The 23,913-nt window shown below is 42.5% G+C and overlaps 1 protein-coding gene across 1 annotated transcript; it reads right to left on the bottom strand.

Annotated features, from left to right (window-relative positions):
* Positions 1-6,008: 6,008 nt before the first annotated feature.
* On the bottom strand, positions 6,009-19,286 carry CALM2 (calmodulin 2). The gene is made up of 6 exons (XM_079298015.1): positions 18,897-19,286; positions 14,653-14,683; positions 9,535-9,678; positions 9,353-9,459; positions 8,373-8,508; positions 6,009-6,919 (listed from the first exon to the last, which is right to left on the bottom strand). Exons 1-6 carry the CDS (start codon positions 18,897-18,899, stop codon positions 6,891-6,893), a joined length of 450 nt encoding a protein of 149 aa, XP_079154141.1. The 5' UTR covers positions 18,900-19,286; the 3' UTR covers positions 6,009-6,890.
* Positions 19,287-23,913: the final 4,627 nt, after the last annotated feature.

Genomic DNA, 23,913 nt, shown 5'->3' with positions numbered 1-23,913 from the left:
AGAAAGCAAGGACCGTGTGTATGAACCCCTTTTCCTGTTTTCTTCAATTTCAATGATTGTGTAGTGACACTTCTAAGAAGTGAAAAATAGCAAAAACATTTTATACATCTCTTCAGTAGCCAAAAGAGAATTTATCAGAATCCTGGCCATAACACCCATGTTCAATGATGAATCTACATCATGGCAATTTAGGGACCTCCAGCTTGAGCCACATGAAGATTTCTTCACAGTATGTGGAGATGGGTCTCCTGAGCTAATGCTTCCTTGGGGAAAGGCAGAACACAGGCAAATTCAAGGGAAAGAAAAACTGACAGAAGAGATTATTTTGTAGCATTCCCTCCAAAGCCCAGCAAAGAACCACAAAAGGATTTTAAAGGTTTTAGGGAAGCTTCTGCCTGCAGAAACCCCCACAGCATCAATCCAGGTATGCTATGGTGGAAGGGGATGGAAAAGCTGGCAGGGAGGCATAGCTTGCCTTCATGATTAGCCTGGGTGTCACTGTCCATTTCAAAAATGAAGAAACTTGTCCTGTTGGCAGAATAATGAATGATTAAAATGACAAGAAGAATTGCTAAAGTGCTTCTTTGCTCTTGGTTTTTAGATGAACTTCCAAACTGGCTTTTAATCTGCCTGGTGGGGATGACTTGCTCAGAGAATCAACAGAAGACAATCTTCTAATACTTTTTATCTTGGCATCCTTTTAAAGTGCAATGTATGTATAAATAAACACCATTATTAACTCCATGGAAAAATGCCTAGCATTCTCAGAGTTGAAAATGTAAATCAATTATGCAGTGCCTTAGTTCTACCATCTTTAAAATGACATATTACATTGCTTTGTGAATCAATTCCAAATTACTGGAAATTGTCACACATCCCAATTCATTAAGCTTTACTTTTAAGCATATTCAAGACTTTCTGAATCAATGTAAAGACTACACTGACCATAGAGCTTTAGAGTAGACCTTAAATTATGATTTTCCTAGTCTTTGTGACTAATTTGGCAGCAATAAAAGACTCTGCATTTCCACTTCAGATACAGGGAGCTTCACAGGTCTCTCAAAGGCCCCAGGTTTAATTAGTATTTGAAAAAACAGTGGTTATTTGATAGAAAAAAAAATTGGCCTAACACACCTTAAAAATAGAGGGAACTGTGAAACTCCACAGCCTTCCTGGGTTGCAAATCATCTAATGATTCAGAAATCACGACAGAGTGGGAAGATGACAGACCTGATCCTCTTTTTCCCCTTTAATTTCAAGAGCTGTGTATTCTAGCATAGTGAAAAAACCTCTCTGGTAATAAAAAAAAAAAAAAAAAAAAAAAAAAAATTAGCTTTCAGTCCAGAAACAGACAACTTTTCTGCAACTCTGGACACCTGAAAAGCTAGCAAAAATTCCTTCTTTCCGTTAGTAGCACTTTTCTGTCTGCCAAAAAGCAGGTGCCTTTTAAGAAGGTACCACAGGAGCAGGGATGTGCTGTTGTGATGATACAGTCAGCAACCATCCAAATTTCAAGCCTGTCTGACCTCTGAGGGTTACCTTGTCACAAGGAACCAGCCAGCACAAGATAGTGATACCTAAATGGCTTAATGGAGAGGTACTGAATGGAGAGCTGGCACTGCTGATCGGGGTGTCAATTACTATTGATAAAAATACTGTTTTACTAATAGGGAAGTTTAACTCCTGAGCAAGTACATGCCTACCCAAAGGTCTGATCTGCAAGATGAAGATTAATTATGCAATTGGAACAATCTAAATACTCTATTCTAGCTTTAGGGGCCACTAGAAATGTATAAACCATTGCCATTTGAGAACACCCTGCAGGTACAAGGCAGCAGTTCCAGCCCTGGAGTGTTGCTATTATTCAGAAAACGGTGGATTCATCTTGCACCAATTGTTAGACATTTGCATCAAACTTTTGTCTTCCTCTCATGCTATTCTCCTAATTTTATATTCTTTAATTCCCTTTCTTTTCCATCTCCTTTTTTCACTATAATTTCCTGTTCAGCTCCTCCTAAAAAAGCCAAGTATCAGCGTGCAGTTGCCACAGAACATCCTGTTTGAATGGCAGAATCTTAGAGCAGGAACTATCTGCTACTCTGCATACATACAGCACCAGTAGAAAGCAGACCCATTCTTCAACAGCCTGAAGCTGAAACTCTCAATAATACTATCAGGAGTAACTGTGTCACATCACCCGACCAGAGTTGTGCAGGGAATATGCCTCATTTTTAGGCTATTACTGTTAAAGTCATCTTTACTGAATCTTCTGACAGTGTAAGTCCTAAACCCCTCCTTTCTTTAGTGTGTACATAGCTATCAACAACTGAATTCTTCAAAAACAGAGTAGATAACCTGACAAGCTGTACCTATCCTTGGAGGACAGAACTTCTTTCAAAACCAGAAACTGGAGCAGATGTAAGCTAGTTCCCCTCATTCAAATCACAAAACTGAACTAACGATAAAACGAGGTATAAATAGAAAAGAGATCTCTCAAATTCTCCATCACCTCTTTCTCTGTCCCAAAGATGATTCAATCTCCTTCCCAAGGTTCTGTTAAGCATAGGTATAAAATGTAGTACACAAGTTTCAGAGTAGTCCCTTTTGGCTGAAGATGACATATTTCTCCTTTATACTTACATTGCATCCCCCAGAATATCATTAATATTCATTGCCATCTCAAATACCTACTATTCCCACAGGTAAAAAAAAGAAGAGATTACTTTCTGACACTCAGTTTTACAGAAGTTTTGCAGAACTTAATGTTTTAACTGAAAAGTCTGATTTTAAAAACTGAATTAAACTTCCTTAATTGCCCACTATAACACGAAGACTTTCATAGAAAAGCCATTTTTAAAAGCAGTATTTGAAAGAAATTTTCAAGTGTCTCTACTATTCCCCACCCACCTCCACTGGAAATGGCTGGCAAGGAGATTATGGGAACTCCCCTTAGTTACTCAACAGTTAGCAAACCAGTTTCTCTTAACTGGACCGAGTCCAATGAACACAGAATAGCCATGGAAGTGACACACATAAATGCAGGAAAGCAGTAATTTTACTACTCGTGCCCAGGTTGTTGGTGAGCAATTTCTGAGAGCAGCCCACTCTGCCAGAGCAGCAGACACAGCTGCACTAGCCCTGAGAGCTCAGTCTTTGGAGACGATGGCTGAAAGCCAAAACACCCAGTGTGCATTGCCTGCAGTGGGGCCATCAGCTGCACTCCTGCAATGCCTGCTCGGCTACCTTCTAAGCTATAGTATCACACAAATAATAAGACTGATCTTATTAGCAGGCCCTTAATCCTCACTAACTTTCTCCTTTAGCCATTAGCTATCATTAATTTAGTAAATGTTACCCTAACAGGCTGCAAATTCACCAGCTACTACTATTCCTCATCCAGTTGTGTATTTCCCCCATTGAAACTCCACAGCCACAAGCGATTATGGGAAGCTTTTCAGGACAGCTCACCTACAACCTTGAGGTGGTGTCCTAGTCCTGCCTGGCCATTCCTAACCCTATGAGGATGAGTTTGACTTACCAGGCTGTGGCATGCAACTGCTCATCCTCCTTCACTGGAAGGATCGCCAGATGAAGATAAGGCTGGACACAGTAAGCACAGGAAGCAAGCAGGGGCACTTCTGAGATCACCTAGGCCAACTCCCTGATCAAAGCAGGATCTGCTGAAAACATCTGCCCAGCATGTCATCAGCTAGGTTTTGAATCTGCACAGATTCCACATCTGTATTTTACCACTTACTGTAAAAGTATTTCCTCCTGTTCAGAGTACTTTCAAATATATGCCAATCTCCCCTTGCCAGTGGCGCTACTAAGATCAATCTGTCTTTATTCCCTCCCATCAGGGATCAGAATATGCCCTTAGGCCTACACACTAAGGGAGAAGTCTTTGGGCCCAAGGACTCCCACCTCAATGTCCAGTTTGGATTAAAACACCACCAGCTGTTTTACTGCACTGTTGTGCCACAAAGGCTTTTGTTTCAGCTGGAACAGAACATGAGAACCTCCACGCTATTTGACAGGATGATGGATTATCTCTTGTAAAGCTACCAGAAGCTGAACTTGGAATGTCAGGAGCATTTCTATGCACACACACCTCCAGGAAACTGCCTAGAGTGGCCCAAGGCCTGTTTCACAATTTCAGGACCTTGCAAGCACACCTCAGTCAAAAGGTTCGTGACCAATGCCATTAGCTTCTACCACACTTGACTTACTGTGTCTCAGAAGACATTCCTCCATTAGCAGAAAGTACTGAAATCTACCACTCCCATCCTGCAGTTGAAGAATTAAGTAAACATGGCTGTAAGACTTCAATTACTGATCTAGAAATCAGCCATTTCATTTACATAACAGCAACATGGACATTCACCCTAAGCAAAACCAGAAGCTTTGATTCCTGAGACTAAAACACCCCAAGCAGGGAGCAGCTGAAGTGACTGTAAATAAAAGTGGCCTTCTTACATGTTCATTTGACCACAGGCAATTCTCTTGGCCAAGGCAGTCTTTCATGATCCCTGTGGTCCCTTCTAACTCAGAATATTGGGATATTGTGATATGCCAGTGGAGGACTTCTCCTTTTCACCTTAGACATTTCCACATGCACGCTGAGCTGTAGCAGAAGACTGAATGGGTTAAGTGTGACTCCCAGCCTACTGAAAGTCAAGGCACCATAATGGCTAAATCAAAAACTCTTGTCGGATCCCTGTTTGCATTACTTACCTATATAAATGAGGCTTCGAATACTCCAGCAATTCAGAATCTCAAGTGGTTGTTCTGATGGTTCTGAAAAATTCTCCTCAACCTGTACCATCCTAAGTATGTCTTGCCCCAAGCTCTTAGAGCACAGGATAAAGACTGGGTAGGAAGTGTCAGTTTGATCACCTATTTTGTAAAAGGCAAATCCTAACTGCGAGGAAATTTAGACTGCATAAGCTTCCTGAATCAGACTGCCAGCACACAAACAACAGTTCTAAGGAATTCTGATGCTGGCTATCAAAACACTTTTGACAAGCCTCCTCTGGAAAACCGATAGAGCTATTCATAATCCTCCGAGAGCAGAGCTTTAAGATCAGTGACCATAAACACTTGATTAAGTGTTCCTGAATTCAGATTGAACAACTGTCCTAATTTTAGATGCTCACTGCCATTATAAATACATCAAAGATGACTGGAACAGTTTTAAAACATTAGGTAACTGCTCAGCTGGGAGCAGTGAGGGTACCCAGAGGCAGGAGCCAATGCTTTGTTTAAAGGCAGCAGAACCCCCCAACAAGATAACCACATAGCAGATGTACAGTTAAGGCAGTTGTTGCCAGGAGAGCATAGAGGCAATGGGGCACGAGCAGCCTCTGGCATTCTTTTGAGTCTTTGAGTTCTTGGATTTGTCCTTGGTAGAAACCAGGTTTGTCTTCCACTTAAAAAAAAGAAATTAAACCTTGACAAAAAACTAGTGCTAAAAGCACAGTCATGCTCAATAAAAAATGAGGAAGAGGAATGTTTCCCTTCAGTACTTTGAGCTGACTGCACCCTGAATGGCAACTCAGACATGGCCGTTTCAGAAAAGCCCAAGTGTGAGACTAAGTTACCCCAATGTAGCAGCTGACAGGGAACAAACTCCAAAATAATTAAAAGAAAGCAAACAGGTTTAGTTGTCCGAACAAGGAATTTTAATTTTAGGTCAACTATTGAACTAGGTCAACATCCAGTTCACAATGTCTACAGATAGTGGGCATAGCCAGTCACTACGGTAAGTTTATTGAAGCACCAAGCTCCACACAAGACTGTAAAATACATTTTAAACTACTAGTAAGAAAGCTTCTTCAAGTCAACAATACTATTAAGGGCCAGAGTTTAAGGACTAAGTTTTCACCTTCCAAGCTATTTTAAGACAGCCAATCCATTGCATAAGCAAACCAAACTGCTACATACTGAAACACAGAGCAGCAACTGCATTGAACAATTCCTGTAAATAATTCAAGGATACATTGAAACAGTATGGGTAAATTGTAATTTTTTATTGGAAAACAAATATACAACTTGGAATGGATTTGAGGCAAATCGTGCCATAAGCAGATTTTTTTTTAAAATAAGTGGCTAAACAAAGTTTAAAAAGCATAGTAACAAGAGGAGAAAATGTTTTCTGGCACAGGACCAGCAGTACAAAAAAACCTTGTGTACGAGTACCTGGATAAATCACCCGTTTTGCATTAGTGCAACTTAAGTTTCATATTGTTGACTGTCAATCGTCTACAACGTTAAGACTCCACATTTCAACAACATGTTACAGGTATGGCCACAAACAAGTTACTGTGAAGTAAGCTAGGAGAATGACTTTCACAGAGCATTAGCTGCATGATATATCCCTTTCACATTGCTTCATCCTGCAGTTAAGCTGCAAGAGCCTTATCCTCCCATCACAGAAAAGGGAAAAAACTCCTATAGAAAAAACTCCTATGTACTCGAGAACTAGAACCAGCATGTTACTTTAACTAAGGAACAGCTAATGCCTGGTAAACCCTAGCTTACTTTATGTAACTTGTCACACTAGTCATACCTAAGTCTCCTAGAGAAAGCTACTTTTTTAATAGACAACCCAGATGTTCCCTCAGTTAACCAACTTTAACTTTAGATGTGCAGAAGGGCTTAAATATCCAGAGTAAGCCACATGCAACATTTGTTACTTAGATCAATTTTCCAAAAATCAGAACAATGACAGTAAGATAAAGGAGAAAAACATGGAGGAATGGCCTTCTAATTACTATACATGCATAATTTTTTGACAGTAAGGGAAAAACCTTTTACAGATAAGTTACAAACAGAGAAAAGGCAAATAAACAATTTTGTACAAGAAATTTAACACATTCTGTACAACGTCTTCACTTCGCTGTCATCATTTGTACAAACTCTGTAAAAGGAAAGAGTTGCATGAGTTATTTGAAGGAAAAAAACTGAATTGCAAGAGCTGAGAAGTGGACTTACTAGTGCTAAACACTGTTTCAAAACTGCATTTTCAGTTACATTCAAATAAGCATCTTCAAGACAGTCCCCCTTTCCACTAATCACACCTAAACTCCTCCTGTTTTTAATGGCAAAAGGCCTTTATTTTTCCATAAAAACTGGTCCCTCGGTGAACTGGGTTACAGCCTCACTTCCAAGATATAACATTAAAGGGTCCTATGTCCACAGACTTACAGGAGGGGACAAGATATCCAAGAATGACTAAAAGATCAGTACAAATATGAAGTGACAATCAACTAAGTGTACAAGTAACACATTGTATTGGTTTGAACTTTTGTTTTCCAGAACAAAATAGTTGAAGTATTACCACTTTATTTTGCCTGGCTGGTTTTAAACAACTGATTCAATGCTTACTCATAACCATTTAAGGTTAGAACCCACAAAATAGGATTCTTCATTTATCTTGATGAAACATAGTTTCAGGTACAATAATGACAGGGAACCCAGAACCTCAAAGGAGTTAAATGGTTGCTCAAGTTTTGAAAGGCAACTGGAAACAGTAGGGACCCAGACCCTCTCTAGTGCCAGTCTCTGAACAGGCTACTCAAACACAGGGATGAAGCAGCAGCCTTGTACATAAAAATAATTTTTCACTCACAGATGTCTATGTACCCTTAGGCCACAACTAAAAGGCCTCATAGGGAAGGCATACCTACACCTCTAACAGCACAGATCTTATCTGAAAATGCCCTAGATATTTTTTGTAACATGTTCAAAAAATCAAAATGAAAACAAGCTTAGTTGTGTCTCAGCTGCAAACAACTGTCTAAAGGAATTCCTGCTTGCATGACTTCATTTATGGTTCAATGTCAGGAAGAAAGCAAGAAATAGAAAAATTACTGTTTCAGCTGATTTACGTGAAACAAATATATTTAAAATATCTTCTGAAGGTCTTGAAATACCTGCGTATTTTAGAGGCTTTCCCTTCTTGATTAGCAAGCAATTTTAAAAGCATTAATGGCAAATGAGTGACATCCTACAGTCAGTGAGATCAACATGCATTAGTGAACACAACAGTACGAACAGTATGTGAACATCTGTGACAACTTGCTTATTCTAATGGTCATTAGACATCATTAGATTTACCAAGTCAATTCTTACACTGTACAGCTGAATAGTCCTTTTTTGCCTTTGGCACAAAGGCAGCAATAACACTCAAACTTAAACCCATTGAGAGGTACACAATGTACATAGTAATTGAACATTAGCTTAAAGGAACAGTGTGTTCAAATGAACTTGTCTGAACACTGCCCTATTTAAACTTGGTACGGCTATCAGCACCCACACACAAACAAGCATGAGAAGTGCTACACAAAAAGAATCAATTAACAGCTCCTTACCTTCATAGTTTACTTGACCATCACCATCAATGTCTGCTTCCCTAATCATTTCATCAACTTCTTCATCTGTTAGCTTCTCACCCAGATTTGTCATCACATGACGGAGTTCTGCAGCACTAATGTAACCATTGCCATCCTGGGAGGAGAAAAAGGAACACTGGAATACACTTGCCTAAGGCCCAATGACTTAATTATAACCTAGGAACATTGCAGAGCAAATTGAACATTAAGAAGTTAACACAGACTTAACCACCATCAGCATTTGCACAAGGTAAATGAGAGCTGTAAGAATATCTCCAGCATTGTCCAATGTCTTTGGGCACTGTAATATCTTAGTCATTGACTGTCCTGACATTTCTAAACCACAAACAATGCAAATCAGCACCTTTTCAACTTCTTAGGTGATGGATGCCTATTAAATCACATGACTGTGGTTCAAGTGGTGATTTCTTAGAACAGAAGCTACTTATCTGATTTGCCTGTTTCGTGACAGTCCAGTATAAAGCCACAAGGCCTTCAGAGATGACTTTTACATATTCCAGTACTAGTTGGGACACATTGAAGTGCTGGTGGATACTAACGCAACTGACGTTTTCCTCCCCACTCCCCAAGGCACTTCACATTATGTTTTCCACTCCAAGGTGGATCTTAAATAAGCTGAGTAACTTTAGACTCTTTTAGCAATTTACTTAGCAAAGACTACATGAAAGACCTAAAACATGAAAACTTTAAATACTTAAAACAATTTCCTGTCAGCAGCCTGCAAGTATTTCAGTATCACAGTGAGCACTACTTTAAATCACGTCACCATCCTTGATAACCCATTTGACTTTTCCCTTACAGACTGAGCTTTAGGGTGACTGGCCAACTTAGAGGCTCTCTATGGCAGAACTGCAGAAACCCCTCAGATCTGTGAGAAAGCACATTACAATCAGACACAGTTTTCTTAACAGAAATATTCCGGGTAGGCATTACAGTACCTTGTCAAAGACACGGAACGCTTCTCTAATTTCTTCTTCACTATCTGTATCTTTCATTTTTCTTGCCATCATTGTCAGAAACTCTGGAAAGTCAATTGTGCCATTGCCTGCAAGGTAATCACTTAGTCAGAAAAACATCGTTTAGGCACTTTATTAAATTACTTATTTATAAAAGTTCTTACCATCAGCATCTACTTCATTGATCATATCCTGTAGCTCTGCTTCTGTGGGGTTTTGACCAAGTGATCTCATCACTGTCCCCAACTCCTTTGTAGTTATAGTACCATCACCATCCTTGTCAAATAGTGAAAAAGCTTCTTTGAATTCTGTACCAAAAAAAAAAAAAAAAAAAAAAAAAATCCTTAAGCTTCAAAATGTTAACAATCAAAAAATTCACTGCTACCGATTGTTGCAAGTTACAAAATTTCATTTTAATCTTTTAAGAAAATTCTGGTATTCTGCTCAATGGCAATATGACAGCATCAGCATCTGAAAACACACCCACCAGTCTACTGATGAACCACATGCCGACCTAAATTAGGGTGGAAGGTCATCCATTTCCAAAAGACTTAGACATTTGTTACTCCCTATCCTGAAAAAGGGTTCCTAATACGGAGCTGAAAGAGCTATCTGCAACTACAGTGATCCACATCCTTGGTAAGAACTGCATCTCAAAATAAAACAATATGGAATTGCTGTAAGAAAATTGAAAGAAATACACATTACAGCTTAATAGCACTTTTATTACTAATAGAGGAGATGAGTCAACGGGAAAAGGTACAATCAGACCAAACTACACCCAAGTTTCTCAATATAAGCCACTTCCTTTGGACACAGATGTCTGAACATTGTATGCTACCACAAGTGTTCAAAGAGGAGTCTTGGGAACCTTCATTCCTGAAAAGCTGCTTACAGTAGGGCTGAAGCCATTTTGTATCTTGAAACAGCCTTCAGAGAAATGTTTCTGAGTAGTTCTAAGACACCTTTGCTGTATTTCAACACTACCTCTTAACCCCCTACAATGGCTGTATTATAGCCAGGAATATTAATACAAGCATAATATGTTTAATTGTCCGGTCCAAAAATGGAGTTGGTTTTAATCCATGCCATCTGTCTTTGGCCACAGACCTTAAACTAGCTCACTGGACTGTGGCAGTTCATACACATAACAGTAAGGCATGAGTATCTTATCTACTCCCTTGCACACTTCAGATCTCTTTACAGCTTTCAAGCCATCTGAGATCCTGACTCTGGACAGCCCATCAGCTCAAGGATACTCCTGGCATCAGAAATACTTCCATTAATTGTTTTTTTCAACATTTCCATGCAGCCAGCTTTCCAGATGGTGGGTTTCCCAGACCAGAATTAGACACAGTAAAAGCTGTGCTTTGACATGACCTGAATGAAGCCTTTACTTCATACTCTGAAACTCTTGAGGTTAGTACAAGCTGGCAAATGTTAAAATTTTAACTTTAAAAATAAGTTTATTGTAGTTTATGAATGCAGCTACGACACCACAGTCGCACAGTCAAATCCCATCCAGGAAAAAAAAAATCCCACTACTCTTCTACATTCAAGTCTGAAGTGCTCCAAGAGCCAACCCTACTCTTTAAGCCACCAGAATCAGAGCAAAGCTATCACAGGACCAGTAGAAACAGTTCCAAGCCAGTATGTCAAATTACAAAGCAGAAACAAGCATCTACAACCTGCATCTACAATTCCTTCCAAATGGCCTGAGGGGCTAGTTTCAGTTATTTTGAAGGAAACAAGCAGGTTCCTTAGGACTAAGCTCTTACACTAGGGAAGAAAAAGCTTTTGGGTCAATCCTAGTAGAGAAGTTCACATTCTATTATGGAAGAATCTCAAAAGGGGAAAGTTGCATCTTCATGAAGAGTCAAGTGCTCAAGCGTTATTCTAAACACTTCACTGTTAACCAGTTCATGATTCATGTGAAAGTCAACCCAAAGATAAAGCAGACTTCACAGTACTGCAGTGACCCTGCTTAAAAAGAGTAATACTTAATTCTTTCACAAAATTCAAAGACTTGCTTTCTATATAAGATGGGCATTTTAGTGGTGTATTCTCAACACTTGGAAGGGACCATTCAAAGGATGACTGAATCCTTCTTGGAGTAAAAGTTGCAACAGGCTAAGAAGCAACCAGCTATAAATCATAAAGAAAATAAAATAAGTTTAAGATTAGCAGTATATTCCTGTTTGAAATGCTGAATCAAGTTCAGAATATCATTAAAATATCTTTCTAACCACTTCCAGGAACCACCTCCAGTAACTAGAACAAAGGAACAACAACCTACGCAGATGTGGTTTAGACTAGAACATGAACAACCTGGCATAGCTTTGGAGGATTTGCAGCCATGGCCAGTGAAGGCATCTATGAAAACTGAAGTTTAGTGAGCAACTCAATCCTGGCATCCTGCAACATAAGGTTGTAAAATATACCTTGAACACCTAAATATCCTGATTCCATACAGCATGTAAAGCAAATCCTCTTTATTTTACACTTCTCCATACCAAACTGCAAGTGAAAACTCTCTTCTAAGGCTACAAGGTTTCAGCCTTTCTACCCTTGTGAACAGCATCCTGCATCATGAGAAAGACTACTTCCAGGCCCCATGAAAGATATGCTAATCCAACAACGTGAGCTTTAACAACCTAGGTCAAAATATTCTTTTAACCACATCTTCTAAGGCATCTGTGCCCCGCATAACCTTTGCAAATCACGTGGCAGCCTTCAGTGACCTAATATGTTCAGTAAACCAGGACTACCATATCCACTCCTACACAATTTAGCCAGCTATGTCTGGAACTTTTATAGGAGAATGTCAATTGTTCTCTTCACAGCTACCAGGACCTCAACACTTAAACGTGCCTATTTCCACTACAACAAATTTTAAATCACTGCTGTGGTCAAATCCCCAACAGAAAACCACAGCACACTAAAGGAACAAGACCGTTAGCACCATACATAGGCCTGCTTGTACACAGAGCCCATTTGGAACTCTGAAGCCCAGGGCAAGGACGGCTCACTAGAACAGCTGGCTTTGGGACAAAAGCATCATCAGCCTGCTCTCCCATCTGACCACCCAGGTGGTCCTGACCCCATCACACTTGTAATACAACACTTAACCAAAGGGATAGCCACTTGACTTAGCAACTTCAATTCTTATTGAATGAAACTGCAGCCATCATTCACATTCTGTAGCTATTTGGTATTCAGTATCAGTCTTTCATATAAACAAAATCTGGGAAGGTTTTCACCCCTACCTACAGTGGCAAGAAGCTTTAGCCCTATATGACCAATGTGATCCACAGGAAATGCCATGTGGAACCTTTAACAACTGTATTGTGATGCTTCACAGCAGAGGGGGAAGGATTTAAGCCCCAGGGGAAGGAAGTGGCTGCTTTAAGTACTCTGGTCTCCTATTTTAGCAACATTGTCATGTTGCAATGTTATGTTGTCTCTATCTTGCAGTACCATTTGCTACATCTGCCTTCAAAATAAAAGCTATGTATCCCTCCAGGAAAGTTCAATTAGAATGGTGGTGGCTCAAGTTTTTCAAGCCAGCCTCTGCAAAACATTCTAATTCTACCTATAAGAGTCTTCCCATACAAGACCACTGGCCTCCAACAGCAAAACTAAGATGCAACCTTTCCTAACCAGTGCTGAGAATGATTCCTCTACATACCACCAGTGGACTTACATCTTCACATGTGAGGTTCATGGTTTACTTGCAAATGCATTTGCTTAACAAAACAGCACAGCTGCCCAGAAAGTGGCAGGCCATTTTACACTGCTACTAAGATATACTTTTATTCATTCCATGCAGCTGAAAGCCTCTACTCCAGTTTTTGGCTCTGAGGACTATACAATCATTACTGTATAGCTAAAATTTACACGAATCTCAAGACAGTGTTAATAAGCTTCCTGTTTATATTCCATAATTAGCTACATCAACTAATAAAGCTTCTACAATTAACAACTGGAACAATGCACTGTTATTGGAAAGACAGCAGTGACAACTGATAAAGTCTGCTCTAACTAAACTGATCACAAAACCCCTAAGCTATGCAGGACAGTTCCTGATAAAAAAAAAAAAAAAATTGAAGTTGAACTAAATTTGGCTTGTGCTTACTCGTAAGACACTACCATGGCAACAAGTAAATAGACTAAGGACTTTCCACAAAACCATAATTAGTCTCCTTTGAGTAAAAGAAAGCTTCTAAAGTCTAAAAGCTACAGAAGAATGTCCTTAACACTTCAGATTTGGCAATTATGGCAAAAACAAACCCACTTATGACACTTCTGTTTAATACAGAGTCTTCAAGAGCTACACCACAGATAAACAGTAGTCTCTCAGAGGCTGTTCTCTGTATGCTTGACCTGGTACTATTAGATTAGTTCTAACATCCTCTAAAATAATTTCACATGACAGTTATGCGCATTAAGACTTTCCAGCATTAACACTATACACTTGTCAGATCAAAACCATGAAGTTCCTGAATGTCTATGGCAAAGCTGAATTCTGTATTACCAGCTTTAAGTCCCATCTAGTATTGAAGTTAAGATCAGTATACTGAGAGCAATGAGACAGGTAAGTTTGTGCAGCCTGCACGAGTAGGAGACACAATAACCAGAACTTTTTGCCATTAGTAGATGGCTGTCAGTGCACATAACCCATTTCTAGGGGCCCAATGCCAAAATATAACAGATGCATATTTATTTAAGCATTTCAGAGCAAGTGCCAGACCATCAGAACAGCACACACAACACTTGTGTCCAAGTCCACAATACAGTTCCAAATATGGAATATCAAGAGTTGTCATCATGAAACCAGTCTCTGCTGTCATCAACAAGAGCCACTCAAACATCTCTGATGACAGGAGACACCAAAGTAAATTATTTTTGCCTTCTGTTAAAAAAGCACTGCAGATTCCAAGCCTTCACCAGATTTGTTATCATCCCCTGTGCCCCACCCACCTCCCCTTTCAGTCTGCACTTGGGACAATCCTGTAGCCATGAGAGAAGATTAATCATCAATCTACTAGCCAGAAAAGCTGTGGGGACTGGTTAACTATGTAACTAAAATTCACTATATTCCTGGTGTATTTACAGTAGATAAGCCTTTAAAAATTAGATGACAAATTAAAACAAAATTAAAATTCCACCATACTACTTTAGTATCTAAGAAAGCCAAATATTTTGTGTAACACAGACTGCCATTGGATTAAGAAATGTGCCAGGTCAAGTAGGAGTAGCAACACAACACATAAAAACCTCACCTGCAATCTGCTCTTCTGTCAGTTGATCAGCCTGCAATAAAAGAGAATATGATTATAGTTGCAGCAAAAGTTCAAGGCAAAGTAAGACAGGCTTGTAGAGGCCTCTGAGTATAGTAGCTGCTCTTCAGAACTGATCTGTAGCATTCTGAAATAGTTCTAATAAAGCTCAGAAGTCATCAGGACTGCTTGCTAAGTAGAAGTAGCAGCCTATCATCCTTTCCAGACCCTGCCAATATCCCATACATCCAATAGATTACCACGTGTATCAATCAATAACCCAAGCAGCACTAGCAAGCTCAAAGCACACAGGTCCCTTTAAAAACAGATTGGTTAAAAAAAAAAAAAAAACAAACCTCATTTATACAGCACACTATTAGCTTCAGCTTCACCACTAAGCACTTTAGGTCTCAGTAATGCAGCAGTAACCTCCAAATGCCAAATTTAAGGCAGACTAGTTAAAATCAGACAAATATACTCTTCACTAGAACGAAACCATCCCCTGATTAACATGAAGCTTTCACGTCCAAGACCTGGCTGTAAAAGACAAGATACCAACTTCAGTCCAAACTGGTCATTCAGTGACATACAGCTGTCTATATTTTTTTCAGACCATTGTCTACATTGACTCAGTCAGCAGAAGGTAACAGGGCCACTAGAGGAAGATTCTGTTGTCTAAGACAATTTCTGTATCAGCTGGGTAAGCTTCAGTTTTGCAGTTTTACTCTCTCACCAGGTTTTGAATCCATTAGATTTGATAGCCATGAAAACCATCAGTCTTTCAGGCCAAACCCAAAATGAACTTTGCTCTTGAAAGGACACCAAGATGTTTGGAGAACTGTAGAAATTCTCTCCCTAGATTCTCAAATCAGCTGATTCTTCGAACAAATTCTGGGGATAGCCTGAGTTCAGATGCAGTAACAACATATTTCCTTCAAGTAAGCTTCTTGAACCCTTTACTGAAGAGTAAAAAACATTAAAATACAGAAAAAGTATACTGATTGCTGAAATTCACCAATGCTTTTTTGGCTTTGTTCCTGTTGTGATCATTTAAGCAGCAACCTGTTTATAATTACTACAATACTGACTGAAAAATTTTCTGTCATTAACTGCCCATTAAAGTCTCTCTACACATTCACATCTGTCAGGAAAAGACTTGAAAAAATGTTTTACAATATCTGTTAGTTTTTTCCAATTTCAATGTGAATTACATTTTTATACTGCATGCGAACTTTAAGTTGCCAGCTGCTGGTTATTCTTACTGTGACAGAAGCCAAGGTGGCTGCTCCAACAGTTGTACAAAAGCTCAACTGCTTACAAAACCCTCTATGCACACAACACAGCAACAGCCCAACATAAAGGCAACAGACTGGCTGGGGCTCACCTACTTTAAGAGCCAAGACCACAAAACCGAGGAACTTCTAAAAGGTATTGGCAGCTCCAGATTTCTGCTGTAGGAAGAATTCCCATGGAAGCTCCACATTTTGTTACAAAAGACTAGCAAGGCAGCAGCACTGCTGAGAACACAACCCAAACTAAGCTTTAGGATGTAAGTGTTCTACTGGTCACTTAGCAGAAGCCCAACAGAGTATCACTAACAGACTCATACCTTTGCATACTATTTACATTTTTATTGTTTGAGTGAAGAGAATGATGTGCTACATTTCCACAAGATATTTATATCCACAGAAAACTGTAGATCAGATTTAAGCAGTAAGAACCTAGTTTATTTAGGTCAATACTTTTGGATTACCAAGTTGAGTCACATACTGTTTTATATAAACGATTTTATATGGAGACGTGACATAGCAGTGTGTATGTTTTTAAGCATTCCCAAACTCTTCCTTCTTTATAAAGAGAAGCTCTTTCAGCAACTTTACACACGCTAATCAAGACTTTGAAAGGGCTCTGACAATACCTGTAAGAGGTACAGTGTTTGAGAAGAGCACAAAGCTTATTAGAAGCCAGAGGTATGGAGCAGTTGAAAGATAAGCGGGGAGGTGGGGCAAGGTTGAACAAACACCATCTGTACTCTGCAGTGCTGGGCTCTGCAGGCACTGCTGCGCAACAGCAGTAAAAGGCGGAGCCAGCTCCCTGCCTCCCGAGCCACCCAGGTGGAGGCTATCAGCCTGGAACCATGCCTGCTCTTACAGACAGGCCACTGTGGCCTTCCTAGAGGGGCCTCCCGGAGCTCTCGACAATGGTGCACCATACACTCGATAGTGTGAACACCTTCACCAGCGCAATGCAACTTCCAGACCCGGCGGGCAAGTGCTGCCTGCCAGGTGCCTGAAGGTGCCTACGCTGAAGGGCTGACATGCCCTTCACTATGGCCGAGACCCACCCGAAACCCCCATTCGATGGCATCACCGCTCTGACGTGGCTTTCTGTGATTCACGTTGCAGCACTTTCATTTTCGCTGCAATAGCTCCCATCCCCCCACCCCCAGACTGCGCGGAGGGCCTGACAAAGAATGCTAGGAAAGCGGGGGAGCCGGAGCTGCTGCGCGCTGTGTTTCTGTGGCACACGCCGCCTCTAGAGGTAGTGTTCCATTACAGCCGCCCTGCTCTGCGGCTCCTGCCTGGAGCTGCTCCACAGCGCTGGCCAACGCTGCCCACGGAGAGCCACCAGCGCAGGGCAGCGCAGGGCAGCTTCCCTCTGAAATTTGGCTCCGCGGTGTACTTCAGACATCAGCTCTGAGGGGACGCTGCTGCTCTGGCAGGATTAACCCGAGAACGACCACCAGGCAATACTATATAGACTAAAAATTAGGTTTATTGCAGTTCAGCTCGTTTTGGGAGCAAATCATTCTGTCTTATCTAGTATGGGCAACAGTGGACAGTCACATGTTGAGCCATTCTGGTCTGTCAGGATGAACTATAACCACATTTCAAGTGTCACTGTGCCTCCTGGACACACCCATTTTTACACAGACCTTGCTTGAAGATACTCCATTTTTGGTTCTGCACAGACGATGACTAAATGCAGTAAGTCTTTTGCTGCTACATTCACTGCTTTCTTTTTTTTTCCTGCTTTATGGATGGTCTGCTGTATAAGTTCACAATTCAAGCTAAAGAATAATTTCTGGCTTCTGTTCACCAAATAACTTTGCCCAGAGATAGCATTTAAAAAAAACCCCAAATTTTAAGTAGCCATCGTTCACATCAGACATGATGAGCTGACAGTCATTTGATTCCTCAGAACATAAATGAATGAAAAGACAATTCCACTCTACTGCATCTTCCCTTAATGCAGAGATAGCACTAAGTGATCACTGGCGCTGCTTGTGCAACAGAATTGCTCCTTTCAGTACGTTTCTCAGTATCCACTTGTTTTATTTTAAAAAGCCAACAAACGCTAAACTCACATCCTTTCGACTGAATTTGAAACCATTTTCCGATTTCACAAAATGTGTTCTATTTCGACAGCGGATTACAATTATAAACGCATCGCTACTAATATTAAAAACGCAGGACCGTCTTTTGCAATGACCAAAACGGGAAGCAAAAATTGTTAAAAAAAAATAAAAAGGGACATAAATAATCCGTTGTCCAACAGAGCCACCAACAGCATGGCGCTACCATGGAATCGACAGGGGCTCTAACGCGAGCTGACAACAGGTCTAGCGAGGAGGGCGATGGTGCAGTGAGGCACAGCCTGCCCCTCATCATCATGCTGCTCAGAAGCTGCAGGGCTCCGCAGTGCATTATTATCACCAGGCGCAGCACACCTTGCTAGCCAGCCGGACAGCTCGGGCTGCCTCATTCAGCCGAAAGCAGGGAGGAAGCGATAAGAAAGCAGAGCCGGTGCCATCGTGGCAAGCTCTTTTCCCCCTCCTCCCAGGACCGCGGATCCCCTCCCAGGAGGGACCGCTATCCGCCGCTCCCCCCGGCACCGCCCGGCGCCGCCTCACGGCGCTCCCGCCGACCCCGGGGCCGTTTGGATTTGAATCCGCACCAACGCCCCAGGGCGGGAAAGGGACCCGGGCGGGACCCGCCGCCGCCGCCACCACTTCCTCCCACGCAAATGGCGCCTCCGAGCGGGACCCTCCGCCCCAGCCTGAGCCCGCCGGCCGCGGCCAGGGACAACTTCATCCCCCACACCCTTCCGCAGGCGACCTCGCCCCACAGCAGCCAACCCCCCCCCCCCCCCCCCCCCCATCCGCGCAGAACTCAGCCGCCCCCATCCCTCCGCACCGTAGCGGCGCCCGCCTTAACCCCGCAGCTGCCCCGTGCCCGGGGACTCACCATGGTGGCCCGGCCTGGCTGCGGGGTGCGGTGGGAGCTGAGGGCTGCACGGGGCGCACGCTGCGCGACCTGCCCGCTGCACGGCTCGCCTCACACTGAGTCCTGCCCGCCCGCCGGCAGCGTCTCATAAACCGCCTCACCGCCGGGATCGCTCCGCGCCGCTCCCTCCCCCCTCCCCTGACAGTGAACCGCTCTGAGAAACGAGTCCCGGCTCTTCGCGCCCTCCTCGGCAGGGCACCCCGCACCCCGAGTGCCGCTCCTCCTGCCCCAGAGCCCCGGCGCAGGAAGGAGCGGGGTGCGGGAAATAGGGGCAAGCAACGCTTGTAAAACGGCGAGGGAGCGGGGGGCGGTAAAGAAGGGGGGCGGGGGCCGGGGCTAGGGACTATTTCTCTGAGCGGAAGAGGATTTTAGGCAAAAAATGCCGAGGAGTGTGGGGACTCCGCGAGGAGAGCGCTGATTGGTGGGTTCGTACCTGCAATGCGTCACTCGGACATGCACACTCTGGGCCGGGAAGGCGGGCGCCCCTCCCCCGCCCGCAGTGCGTGAGGGCCGGAGCGGCCCCGCAGCCCCGCCGCGGCTGCCCCGGCCCAGGGCGGCAGAGCGGCCCCGGCAGCGCGTTTGCCACAGCGGCTGGAGCCATCATCTCCGTGCTGGGCTCCGGAAAGCCTCACCCACGCAGAGTTAGCGAATGAGGCTCGCTCTGCTTCCAGCACAGTCCAGAAAAATTCGCACTCGCGCTGCAGGCTAGAGATGCTTCGTCGCTTGGTAGCGTTGTGTAAAAGAACAGATTGCACGGAATCAGTTCGATTGGAAAAGATCTCTGAGTTCATCGAGTCCAGCCCGAGATCGATCATCACCGTGTACCAGACCACGGCACCGAGTGCCACGTCCAGGCTTTCCTTAAACACCTCCAGGATCGGTGACTCCTCCACCAGCTCCCTGGGCAGCCCATTCCATGGTCTCATCTCCCTTTCTGTGCAGAAATTCTTCCGAATGTCCAACCTAAACCTCCCCAGTTAGACATTTCCCTGTTCCTCCCCCATTTCCCCTGCTAGCAATCACACACGCCCGGGTCCTGTACCTAAGGACAGGTGCCCAGCAATTCTGAGCTAAAATCTGGAATCTTACAAAGCTTTGCTATAAAATGCATCTGGACAAATGGCTCCAGGTGCAATCTTCAAACTTGCATATGTGTTTTCAAAGATAATTCAACAGAACTGCAGTATTGGCTGAGTCCAGTGGCAGCAGATCTACCTGTCCCTCTGTGAAAACCACAACCCTCATTTTTGGGACCATAAATGCGCTATTAAACTTCGGAGGCCTGAGTTCAAGTTTTCTAACCTAAGTTTGAACACAAATCACAGTACTAATCATGTTTCAATCAAAAATTACCTACTTTCACATCTATTAAAAGAATTATTTAGTTGATATTTACACAGTATGTAAACAAATAGTTTTTTACACCTATCTGTGCACTGTCACTACACAAACTGGAGCAATGGCTCTCACTTTGCACACTAATATCATCTCAGATCTTTGCAGTCTTTGGTTTATAGGCCACAGAAATAGGATGTGCTTGGGAGGGGACTGGCTTGAAAAAACTCCAAAAACAAAAAGTCTGTGAGTTTTTTCCCCTGAATATTAATTCAAATTTTGATTGCTTTCTTTTCAGGATGATCTTATATCCACTGAATTCAGAAACACAGTAGGGGAAAAAACCCCAGAAGAATCCTAGTTTCTGAAAATAATCAAGGACCTTTATTACTTACCGTGCCTCTGTCCTTGCTTCCTCACTTTGTGGTCTTAGGCAGTACATAAGACACCACCATATAGTTAAAGCTGGCCTTCAGCCTGAAATCTGTCTGCAGTTACTGTTTGGTGATGCGCTGGTTTGTTAGGCCTCCTTTCCTCTCACCTGTGTTTATAGTCCACAGATCAAGCACATATTGACTGTTGTCTTTTCAAACTCCAATGAAATTATTTCAATGTGTACCTAGGTGAATAAAATACTTCCCAGAGCAGGCAATGACTGCCAAGGTTATTATTATGCATGCCTCCTCCAACCACTGCCATAGGAAGCAGGAGCAAATCCCTGCCTGTGGTCAGGCTATGCTGGATGCAGACAGCTGAGCTTCTGTCAAATTTTCCTCCTCCCTGATGCCCCCTTTGGTTCAGTTTTAAGGATTGCTCTGACATCCCCAGCTTCTTTATGTTTCTAGAGATGTGAATCAGTGCAGAAAAGTTATTGACCAAAAATTCATCACCTGCTCTAGATTTGGGATAAAAGTGGCATAGCAGCACTCAGGGTGCATGCCTGTCACACCCTCAAATCTGGAGCAGAGCAGAGCACAGTGCTGGTGCATTTTGTGGAGCAAAACCATCTCCTGTGGACACCTTACCTTGCGTCCTGGCATCAGAACGCCCACAGGTGCATGGTGCTGGGCCTGATGTGCCAAGACCTCTCCTTGGCATCTGTCTTTTATCCTCACATTACCTCAGAGAGGTAAAACATTGTGTGTGACATCTAGGTTGCTGAGGTGCCCAGGCTCAAGGAATCTATTGAGATGTCGTAAATCTGCATTTCTGTGAAACTGGTCCTGAGGGATTTGATGAGAAGTGTGTGGAAGGGCTGCATTGAGACAGCAAATTCTGACTGAGTCCTGGAGTTTGCCACTGGGCAATGTGAGCATGGAGGCTCTAGGAAACATGAGGGCATGGGTAAGATGTAGGCACATGGATTATGACCTTAGCGTCTCCTAAGGGACTTGGATGCAAGGGTCCCAGAGAAGCTGACCACCACACTGTATGTTTTTGTATATGTCTCTTAAAGGATTTGGTATCTGTAATTTATATTAAATTCTTCATACTCTTTAGTTATGTTCAATTTTCTCTAAAGAAGTGGTCATTCAGAGCATCCTCCCTCTGCCATATGTTTCAAGGCCCCCTGGTTCCTTGATCTCTCTCTCTCTCTCCCTCTTCCATTTCTCTGTTCTTATGTGTCTCCTTTTTTCCATCTGCATTTTCCTACAGCAGCACCCATTTCCTGTGGGTTTCATCACCACCCCCACCCTGCTTCCATCTGTTGAAGAGATCAGCCACGAAGTTAACTTGCAATTACACTACCCGTGAAATTACACCAACACTTCCAGTGGCATTACTAAGCATTAAACGAACACCCTGGTGAAATTAATGGCAGAGGGCGGAATTTTCCCCTTGCACAAACAAGTTGTTGGCAACCTCAGGTAGGTAAACCAGCAGATCCTCAGGTGCATTGGTACTTAGGGATAGCCTAGAGAGGCAGAATTGCTTTTCAGCAGCCTAGCTGACACTCTCTGCAGCCTGCATGTGCCATGAGAGGCAGGGAAATACATCAAATGACTAGCCCCAGCTGCAGGCTGAGACCGTGACACCTCTGACAGAGCAGTAATGGGAAATGACATTAATTTCTCTGTTGCAATGGTCAGGTATAGTTCTACCAGCTCAGTCTTTTTAACATGATAGTTTCTCTCTCTGCAATGTAATTTAATAGATTTGTCAATGTTTGTGATCTGTGCTTTCCCCCCCCACCCCCAACACAGAAATATAGAAGTCCAGTTTCAGGATTAGGGCAGCAAATTAGAAAAGCAATTTGAGTTCCAAGGTTAGATGAGCTGTATATGCCAGCAATTTTCACAGTTACTCTTTGTGGTATATTTAATATTGTGTAAATGCAATTTGTTCTATTGTTTTAATAATACTTTAGTGGATCATTTGGACTGATGTATACAGAATGCTGTGCCATGGTATAAAATGCTCTAGCTGTTTCCTCAAGATTATAGTAATAGTTTGAACAACCTAATTAGAAATTAACTGCAAATTTTATAAGTGAATTTCTGTGATAAGAAGAAAAAAGTTCTCTACTTATCACAAGTACTAACACTTAGCATTTAACTGCTGCATAAGAAGGAAAATTGCTCATGGCTGTTTTCCCATAATGGGTCTGATTTTTTCCAGCTTTTTCCATAACAGAGAATCTGCCCCTCTGAGAAAGGCCTTTATCCTCAATTCCAGCTTTATGGGCATAAAACTAAGGTGGAAATCAATATTTATCCACCCAGAGGTATTTGGAAGGCTCATTCAGCCCTCAGCAAGGAAAAACTTAGTTGTCTACAAAATTTTAAGGTGCTAAATGAGACATTTGAGTTTCTGGTATTCTAAGAGCATCTATTGATGAAACAACCCAGAATAGTGAGAATTAGGAGGCTTGCCCTGAGCTCACCTGGATGACAGCAGTGGATAGAAAAAACAAGGTTTATTGTCTGTGTTGGATGAAAGACACCTCCTCTAATATAAACGTGGTTGTGGGAATAACTGCACTTTCGCCTTGCATATTGAAAGCCTTGTCCTTCCCTTTGTGCCTGGTCCCTGGAGCACTCACACCTGGGCTGCATAGTGCCCATAAATCATGGGGACAGCATTTCTTCCCCTAGGGAGTATGGACAGATAATTCCTGCCACACTTCATTTTCTGTGGGAAATGCATAGACAAGAGCAGTACCTGGCAGAAGGGACTGCATTACACGCTTTCAGAATACACCCATGGCTGTGTCAGTGCTGAAGGTGACCCAGGCATATCCCAATCAGCTTTTAGGTGATTCAGACAGGAATACCAAGGCAGTTCTAGAAGTGTGGTGCCTTTTATAGGCACCAGACCCACTCAAGAAGCCAGACAGGTTTGCAGCCAGTGGATACAGAGCTCTGTTGTCAGGATTACACTGTCCCCTCATTGAGGCTAGATGTACAGATGACCTAAAACTGACTCTTTAATATATTGTGATCTTTCACTAACACAAAACAAGACAGGAGAGTCCAAAAAGGCAGATAGGTGCACTCAGAAAACTTGGAGGCCAGAGGAAAGCACAATATCTAACTGTAGGCTCTAGACTAATATCTTAAAAGGCCAGTGGGACTCACTTTTTTTTTGTTTGTTTGTTTGTAATTTTATAGTGGCAGACAACTGCTTCCATTTTATGAAGATT

The sequence above is a fragment of the Erithacus rubecula genome (assembly GCF_903797595.1).
Source record: "Erithacus rubecula genome assembly, chromosome: 2".
Lineage (NCBI taxonomy): Eukaryota > Metazoa > Chordata > Aves > Passeriformes > Muscicapidae > Erithacus > Erithacus rubecula.
This window is presented reverse-complemented; position numbering and strand designations above follow the sequence as displayed.